Raw genomic sequence first — 8,830 nt, forward strand, 5'->3', positions numbered from 1 at the left:
TGAGCACACGGGAGAATGATAAAACTTTATTCTAAGATCATCTAAGCAAGCCATCTCATAACACCAAATCACCATGAACTGACTGAACAAAATATTTCAAGCCTCACTCATTATTACCAACCAACCGACCGACTTACCATCTACAAGTTTCTTGGCCTGTGTCCAAGCAAAGGAGGCTAGGGCGATGCACAACGCAAGCAAGCATGCCCCGACCTACTTACCGTCTACTATACCCAAATCACTTGTCCTCACTGCTAACATTAGCAGCAATGGCATCGCCCTCAGCTATCAATCTCTCCTTGGCTTCTGAATCAGAAGATGCCGGCTTATCTGATTTCTGCGCACCAGTGAGCCTTGCAAGCAACACGAAGGACATCCCACCAAGCACGTTGTTCATGCAACGGAGTGCGATCACGGACACCTTGAAGACCGGGGGTGGCATGACATTGCCAAGGAGGAACTCGACCCCATTCAGGGTCTGGTATCGCAGGTTGCTGCTGATGCCCATGTGGAGCGCCCAGGTGCCTGCGTTGAGCAGCGTGGGCGGCGCCTTGTTGGGGGTCTCGAAGGCCGGGTCCATGCGCTTCCTCAAGGCGATGAGCCCGTTGGAGATCGCGGTGCCCATGAGCCCGGCCCCGAACCCCACCACCGCGAACGTGGTGCCCTTGGACACGAGGGTCGCGACGCGGGAGCCGAGCGAGTAAGCACCCGGCTCGAACATGTGGCTGGGGAGGGAGGAGACGGCGGCAGAGGCGGCGGCAGAGGCGGCGGCGGAGACCCCGGCTGTGGGAGCGAGCATGTACATGAGCACGAAGTTGAGGATGGATCCGACAACGAGGGTGGAGAAGACGAAGTCGAGCTCGTTGAGGCCGAAGTTGGGGCGGGACGACATGTCGCCGAGCACGCAGGCGGTGACGCCGACCAGCTCCTCCATGAGCACCTTGAACGGGAACTGGGGATCCGCGGCGACGCGGGCCGCCCACCCGGCGAGGAACATGCCGAGGATGCCTGCGCGGCCGCCGGCGCCGTCGCTGGCGCCCCCGGAGTCCGCTGCGTCGCCAGATCCGCCGCCGCCGCCGCCGTAGGAGCGCGGGGGCGGGGGCGGGGGCAGCTTCCCTCCCGGCCCGGATGGGGACGGGGACGGGGAAGCTGAGCGGAGGGCGAGGAGTGCCGAGGAGGAGGCGGGCAGCGGGGAGAAGGCGAGGTTGGAGGTCGGGGCGGCGCGGAGCGGCGCGAGGCGGGCGGAGGAGTCGAGGTGGGCGGAGGGGAGGAACTTGGCGGCGGCGAAGGCCGTCGGGGCGGCCATGGCGATCAGGCGGGGGAGAAGCTCGGTGTCCTCGGCGGCGGCGGCGGCGGGGGAGAGGCGCCAGATGCGGGGAGGTTTTGGGGGTTGGTGTGATGTGGTGCGGTGGTTCGGTGGGGAGTGGGTGCGCGGCGCAATATGTATACGTGCCGCGACAGCGCGACACCTGACCTACGGGACGGGGCCGCCGCTCGTGGGGAAAAAGAAAGCGCACAGTGCCGGCTGCGGACCTCAGCTCCCCAACAAAGAATTTCGCTTTGTTTGCTTCCTCTGAAAATTCGTTGGACCTCCAAGCTCTGAAAATTTTGCCTGAGTTTTCGTTTGATTCACACTCTTGCGTGATTGGAACGGTCCGAGTTTTTTTTTCTCAAATACGCACACTCGTACGTATCATATGGTACTTCACTATATGTCGATACATCTGTATCTATACAACTCTAAAACAGATGATTCGGGACAAACGTATCTAAATACATCCGTATGTAGATAAATTTAAGATACGTAATTTGGGACGGAGGTAATATTAGAGAAGAACGCGACAACAACCCCACCACCAAACAAGTTTTACATGGCAAATGGCATGATTACAAGGAACCACAACTCCACTCCACTCCTACCCTATAGGAACTACTCCCTCCGATTTATAAAAGAAGTGTTTTTAGAGATTTCAATACGGATTACATATGAATGTATATATACATACTCCATCCGTTCCAAAATATAGCGCGTCCTCGGTTTCTGTGTTGTTGACATCAGATTTTGGCATGGCATAAAAGAAAATGAGATGGCTTCGGGTGAAAGGGTTTTCAGCATGGAAAGTTTCACATCGCCGAATGGAACAACTTTGATGTTTAAGTTATCATCATCCGAACCCATCTTAGGGATCGAAATTATACTCCGAGTGGCAGAATTCAATGTTCCAAGTGGTTTTCGGCCGATCACGCATTCAAGACTACCTTGGATGAAGAAGCACTCTAAAGAAATTGTATTCGTTTCGTCGAGGCAATCGATTTTAATATATAATCATCTCAATCCGAGTTCATATGCAAAAGTTAGAGGCAATACACTTCAGACCGAACCTAAACGGAAATATGGCGCGAGGTACCAGACACCATGTCTGATGGGTCACGCTAGGAATTCGGCCCTCAAGCAGGCCTTTAATCGAGAAACCTTCAACACAAGAAAGTTTCGTCTCATCGAGCCGATCGATTTTCATATATAACTCGTCTCAATCCGAGGTCATATGAGACTTGGAGAGACAAATCAAGATCATGCTATGTTTTCAGTCGGGAAATCCGAGTGAAAAGCTTACCATCCGAGTGAAACTTACCGATCGAGTGAAAGTTTGCCGTCCGAGTGAACTTATTATCATCCGAGTGAAAATATAGTCATCCGAGTGAAATTGTCCTCCAGGTGAAAATATTCCGAGTGAAAAAGATTACCGTCGGAATGAAAACTTGTCGATCGAGTAAGATATTACCTTCCGAGTGAAATTATAGTCATCCGAGTGAAAGATTGACCTCCGAGTGAAAATATAGTCATCCGAATGAAAGATTGTCTTCCGAATGAAAGGTTCTAACATCCGAGTGAAAAAGTACCGTCGGACGATCCGAGTGAAAGACTCTAATATCCGAGTGGATGAGCTCAAATCCGAGTGAAACTGAACATGTGCCCGAAAGTTTATCAAGATGACCTCGGATGGAGAAGTGTTCAATACAGAAGTTGTGCGTATCGCCAAAACGGTAATCTTTGGTTTTGGAGTCATCATCATCAGAAATAGTATATGGCCTGCAAATTCACTACGAGACTCGGATAATCCAGTCTGCTGCAAGACCGGGTCCGACTGAAAGGTAAATATGACCTCGAAAAGTATTCAAGATGGCCTTATTTGAAAAAGTGACCAACATGAGAGTTGTTCATCTCGTCGAGGCACACAAGTTTGATATTTGGGACGTCTTGATCGGAGATCATATGCAAGCTCGACGGCCCGCGCAAGGAGGAAGACAGAAGTTGGGCGGGAGTCTAAACTTCCGCCCAAGGAGGAAGTTGTTCATTTCGTCGAGGCACACAAGTCTAAATGGCTTTGAAAACAGAGTCAAGAGGCGGAAGCAATATCAAGAAACCGAATCTCATTGAACTGTTTCATGTGAATTCTTCACATTCCAAATGTCTTGTATCCTACGGTCGTTCACCTGAGTCAGAAGTATTCAGGCAATGTAACTCGCACTTTTCGAAAGTTAAAAAGAGAGCAAATTGCATACCGCTCTGCATTTACATGAAAGAGCAGCCCATGCCAAGAAAGCTCTGATAACTTTAAAATGTGTCCAGCAGATTTACATACTAGGCTGGTGGCAGGGCCTCCGCACACAGGTAAATAAAAGTGCCAAGTGCTAACACAGCACATGCTAGGCTCCCGCTGATCTACACACCGGAAATCACTGGGCAAGGATAAGCCAAAAAGGAACTCCCAGGCTCGCAAACGATTCTAACCAAACAGGCAAAACTTACGAGCGCCGCCACTTTAAAATCTACAAGGCAAAGTATTCTGGACAGAGTCAGAAAGCGGCCGAGCATGTTCTCCTGAGTTGATACTTGGGTTCTGGTAGAGGCACCGAGCAAAGCATCATGTTCAACTCCTGAAGATAGGGCAGAAAAAGGTCAGCATGTCAATGTTATGCATGGAAGATTTGCTAATAGCATCAGAGTGGATAAACATTTGGCTGAAAGCAGGATTAGATAGGAAATAAGCACAAGAAATTTGTTGACAGATTGTTAATTAACCCCTGGTGCCACGACCCTTGTATCAGTGATAAAGGGCTACCATGTATTCCGTACTATTTTTCGCCACAAAAGAGATGAATAATGTACTGAAATTATGCAGTACCAGAAAATGAAATGTGAGTTCTATAAACATGTTTCAATCTGACAGATTCCTCCTAATCTTAAAGCACCTAAAAGAGATCATTCCACTCAATTACCACTTACAATCATTGTATAATTAATATATCTCTACAACTAAAACCAGAACCCACAAAATGGTGCAGTAATCAAATCTACACTTCCGAAGAAGCAGACAGTCATTTCAAAAAAGAAGAAGCAGACAGTCGATACATGATACATATCCGGATATCCCTCACTCACAAGATTCAAAGGATCTGCGAAGGTATTTTGGAGAATTCTAATCCTTAGGAATTTTTCCTATGTGGGTTCTTTGATTCGTAGACTTGCAAACCATAGGAACTTTTCCTTAGGATCATTTGCACTAGATTTCATGGGAAAATTTGCATCCACTCCTACCACTTTGAAAGAATCCTCCGTTTTTCCCGTGCACAATCAAACATCCTCACAATCCTGTAGTACTGAAGATGACATGCCCACTCTATTCCTATTCCCGCGTTTTGGAAATCCTGCAAATCAAAGAGGCCCTAAATGATGGTGGCAATATAATCTTTTAGATAAAATTATGTTGCAGAGACTGGAGAGAAACTCGCTTTCCCTTGCAACACCACACTATTTCTAACATCACATAGTACCATGTTAGCACTGTGATATTATTTTTCAGTCACGCTCTTGAAGTGTCCCTAAAGGTTCTACGCTCCCTAGGAATAGAGCTCTGGGAGAGCTCCTTCGTTTTATTCTCAGAGTGAACCTCGTATGTCAGTGAAAGGTCGCGGTAAGGGCCCCTACTGTCCCTGCAACCGATGTTCCTGGGTTAGTCAAACAACTCCCTGCGCCGCGTGTCGTTTCGCTCCACTCCTCCGTTTTCCGCTCGCCCAGGTTTCTCTCTTTGACTCCCATATGTTTCCGGGAATATGGTAACTAATCCCGCAGATTAACTGAGCAACAGGTAGGCAGGTACATAACATCCTGCTGATCATAACCTGACATGTCCATGGTAACAAATCCTCCCACTCTCTCTAAAAAACAACAATACTCCCGTGTAGACATTCATAATCAGGAGTATCTCACTTAATGCATAACCCTGCTGATTATATATGCATTCACATATAATCAGATGTATATCTTTGTTTCAGGGCAATCAGGACTATACAACTCTTGTAATATGCATTTCCCTTTTATCACTCTTTTTACAACATTATCAGGTATTCTGGTCTATGTCATCCCAAAAATCTGCAGCAGACAGTTCCTGGTTCCTACCCCTCTATTGTAACTAATAACTGAAGTACTCCCTCTGTTCCTAAATATAAGTCTTTTTAGAGATTTCAATATGGACTACATACGAAGTAAAATAAGTGAATCTACACTCTAAAATATGCCTACATACATCTGTATGTAGTTCGTATTGAATCCCTAAAAGGACTTGTATTTAGAAACGGAGGGAGTACACTCCTACCTTTAGAGCTAGACCGCAGAATTATTGTGTTAAAATTTCTAATGCAAGGAGCAGATCAGAAGCGTTCATTAGAATATCCAAAAAGAATTTAAAACAGTTCTCTAATGAAATCAAATGAGCCCCTATTGTTTTATAGTTTTTCCTTTTCTACCATGTACTAGCATAGTGTGACCTTATTCGGTTAGCATGAAAATTGAGGTAAATACAAGGTAAACTCCAATATCCAATAGAAAAGTGGTTGCCTCGTAGTTCATAATTAACCTATTAATTACATATTCCAACAGGTCGAATTGTCCATTGTACACCAGATTGTAGTTATCCCAGACTAAAACGCAGTAGTCTGACTTCTACTGAAAAGCGCGGCATTATTTGAGAGCTCGTGCGTTTTATTTGCTCCCACATAGTAATGGTTGGGCCCCAGTAGTGGAAGCAAATACATAGGATTATAGAACTATGATACTCTCATACCCATACACCAGAAGGGGATAGCTTAAGTGCTTAACAGTGCGAACTATGAAATTGACACTATGAGCAATCACATCTATTCCCTACTACTTATCAGGTAGTCTGACTTCTACTGAAAAGTGCAGCATTTTGGTAAACTTGTATTGAAAAGAAAATACCTTTTGCTTCTTTAGCCTCTCATTCTCCTCTTCTAAACGGGATACCTTGTTTTCGAGTTCATTAGTGTAGGCCTGTTGCAAATACAAGGTAAGTAATACTGAACCTACACAATTATGGAAAACTTAAGTAAGCATGTTGTAACATTTATTTATTTTGAGAAGATATTGTAACAATTTTCAGATCACAGATCACAAGAGAAGACAAATTCAGACAAGTACCATTGATAACCTTTCAAGAATCTTGATCTATAGTTAGAGCATTGCTGTATAGAAAGAACTAGAGAGAAAAAAAAAAGAGGTATACCTGCTTCCTAGCCCTTGAACGGGCAGCCGACTCCCTATTCTTGATCATTCTCTTCTGCCTTCTCTCCACAAACTTATTCGGGATATCTCCTGATACACCACGCTTTCTCCCAGGTGTCTGAGAATCAGATATTGGACTGATTGGTGATGTACTCTGGCCATCAGAGTAAGCAGACCCCACAGAGGCACCAGGGCCAACAACATTCAGCGGCTGAGGGACAAACTGAATGGGCATATAAGCAGCTGGCACAATTTGCTGGCCATGCTGATGAGTGCTGACGGCTGCAGCTGCAATCTGCTGCTGGTACTGGCCTAACCACTGCGCCCCAGATGTCAAATCGGCGGCTCCGGCTGCTGTGGCACCTCTCCCCACCAGACCCAAATTGCCAGCATCGCCAGTGTCCTTGAGAAATCCTTGGGTGACAACCCCTGCTTGGACCAAGAAATCCTCGAGTGTCATCTCCCCGAGTGTGGGCTGCCTCTCCCGCTTGCGCCGGCCACTCCCCTGGACACTCCTCTTGGGTGTCTCCTGGATGCCCTTCCACACCTCATCCACCGTCTTCTTGCTGAGCTCGGTCGGCATCGTGATGCTGCCCTGGCGCAGGAGGCTTGAGCTCGGCACATACTGGCTGGTGGTCGCGCCATCGGGCTCCATGTCGTCAGGAAACACGGTCCTGAGCAGCTCATCGAGGTTCATGCTCTGCAGGGGCTCTCCCAGATGGTTCTGCACCTCGTCGAGGGTGAGGCTGTACAGAGACCCCTGCCTCGCCAGGCTCTGCACCTGCCCGCGCTGCGACGTGCCGGCGTCGTCGCCGGCGCCGGCGCCGCGCCCGGGCTGTGACGCCATTTTCCGACTCCCCATGGATGGGTACACAGTCCTACCTCCGCCCGATTTCTACCGCGGCGAGACCTCCGGGTTCCGGGGGCGGATCTAGGGTGTGCCGGATGCGCGCCGGCGCGCCTAAGAACTGCCGAGGTCAGTGTGGTGTAACGAATCACTGGGTGAAAACAAGCTCGTGCCGTACCTCAGAGCCCAATGGCTAGAGATTGAGGGCGGGGTGGACTGGAGACAGCAGGGGCGCGATGCCGCGGTGGGGAAGGGCGCGGACGGCGGTGGCGACGACGCGCGTGAGAGGCGGAGGGGATTGTGGCGACGGGCGGTGGCGCTAAGCTACGGCGTACGGCGCGGCGGCGGGAGAGATTTCAAGGCGGGCTGGGTCGGGTGGGTAGGTCGCCGTGGAGAGGAGGAGAAACGAAGGTATGGGACTGTGGCAGAAGAAATACATAAACAGAAGTGGGATATGGCCTCTTTGTTCAACACAACACGGGTTAAGAGTTGTAGCAAGTCGAGAGGTCAGTGATGGTGACCAAGTTTACATGTAATCGTTGTCAGCGCTCTCGCTAGTCTAGTTTAGTTAATGAGATTGACCGTGTTTCCTGTAAAAAGAAAAGGTTGCCACTAGTTTTAAGGGTGTGTGTATTATTATTTTTGCTAGAGAAATTTACAATCTATTCATCAATCATGACAGTACAGAGAACACAAGAGGTAATAAAAATTACAATCAGGCCTATGAACCACCTACCGAAGACTACAAGCACTGGAGCGAGCCGGAGTTACGCCGCCGTCATTGCCCCTCTCTCGGCGAAAGCCGGACAAACCTTGTTGTAGTAGACAGTCAGGAACTCATCGTGCTAAGGCCCCAAAGGACCAGTGCACCAGAGCATTAACCATCGTCAATGAAGAGAGTTGTAGATCGGAAAGATCAAACCTGGAACAACACAAACGAAGACGAACAAAAACCGGATCCAGATAGATCCACCGAAGACCAGCACCGGCCAAATCCCACAAGATCCGACGGAGACACACCTCCACACATCCTCCGACGACGCTATTCGCACAATCGGGGCGGGAGATAGGATGTAGGAGACATTATTCCTACTGAGGGACATCGCCACCGGCACACGGGCTCAACCAAGACGTTTAAACTAACAAAAACTAGAACGGAGTCCCTCCCGGCAGCGGGGCCCCGAGAACCTCCACAGATCCACGGCCCAATGGCCATCGGAGGTGGGGCAGATCGGCGGCGGCATTGGCGGGAGAAGAAAGGAGACTTTTCTAGAAGCGCCACATGAAACAAATATTAAGATGGAGAAGAGAGAAATCAAAAGAAAAAGTTTGCCTCTCTTCTGCACACGAGTGATGAGAGCTCAACTCGACGGGATTGACAAGCTACTCAACGACACCCA

The 8,830-nt window shown here is 48.5% G+C and overlaps 2 protein-coding genes across 5 annotated transcripts; both read right to left on the reverse strand.

The window, feature by feature from the left end:
• On the reverse strand, nucleotides 1-1,463 carry LOC109776509 (protein RETICULATA-RELATED 3, chloroplastic). The gene has a single exon (XM_020335153.3). The coding sequence runs from the start codon at nucleotides 1,304-1,306 to the stop codon at nucleotides 239-241; it is 1,068 nt and encodes a 355-aa protein (XP_020190742.1). The 5' UTR covers nucleotides 1,307-1,463; the 3' UTR covers nucleotides 1-238.
• A 2,110-nt stretch (nucleotides 1,464-3,573) lies between these two features.
• On the reverse strand, nucleotides 3,574-7,867 carry LOC109776510 (ABSCISIC ACID-INSENSITIVE 5-like protein 2). Of its 4 annotated transcripts, XM_020335155.4 has the most exons (5): nucleotides 7,609-7,806; nucleotides 6,585-7,544; nucleotides 6,281-6,352; nucleotides 4,601-4,710; nucleotides 3,820-3,939 (listed from the first exon to the last, which is right to left on the reverse strand). In XM_020335155.4, the coding sequence occupies exons 2-5, from the start codon at nucleotides 7,443-7,445 to the stop codon at nucleotides 3,933-3,935; spliced, it is 1,050 nt and encodes a 349-aa protein (XP_020190744.1). In that variant the 5' UTR covers nucleotides 7,446-7,544; nucleotides 7,609-7,806; the 3' UTR covers nucleotides 3,820-3,932. The 4 variants fall into 4 exon arrangements, with proteins under 4 accessions (XP_020190743.1, XP_073366930.1, XP_020190745.1 ...); XM_020335154.4 differs by having other exon boundaries at nucleotides 3,574-3,939; nucleotides 6,585-7,856; XM_073510829.1 differs by lacking the exon at nucleotides 4,601-4,710 and having other exon boundaries at nucleotides 3,574-3,939; nucleotides 7,609-7,813.
• Between the last annotated feature and the right edge of the window lie 963 nt (nucleotides 7,868-8,830).

This window comes from Aegilops tauschii, chromosome 3 (assembly GCF_002575655.3).
Source record: "Aegilops tauschii subsp. strangulata cultivar AL8/78 chromosome 3, Aet v6.0, whole genome shotgun sequence".
In the NCBI taxonomy this organism is placed as follows: Eukaryota; Viridiplantae; Streptophyta; class Magnoliopsida; order Poales; family Poaceae; genus Aegilops; species Aegilops tauschii.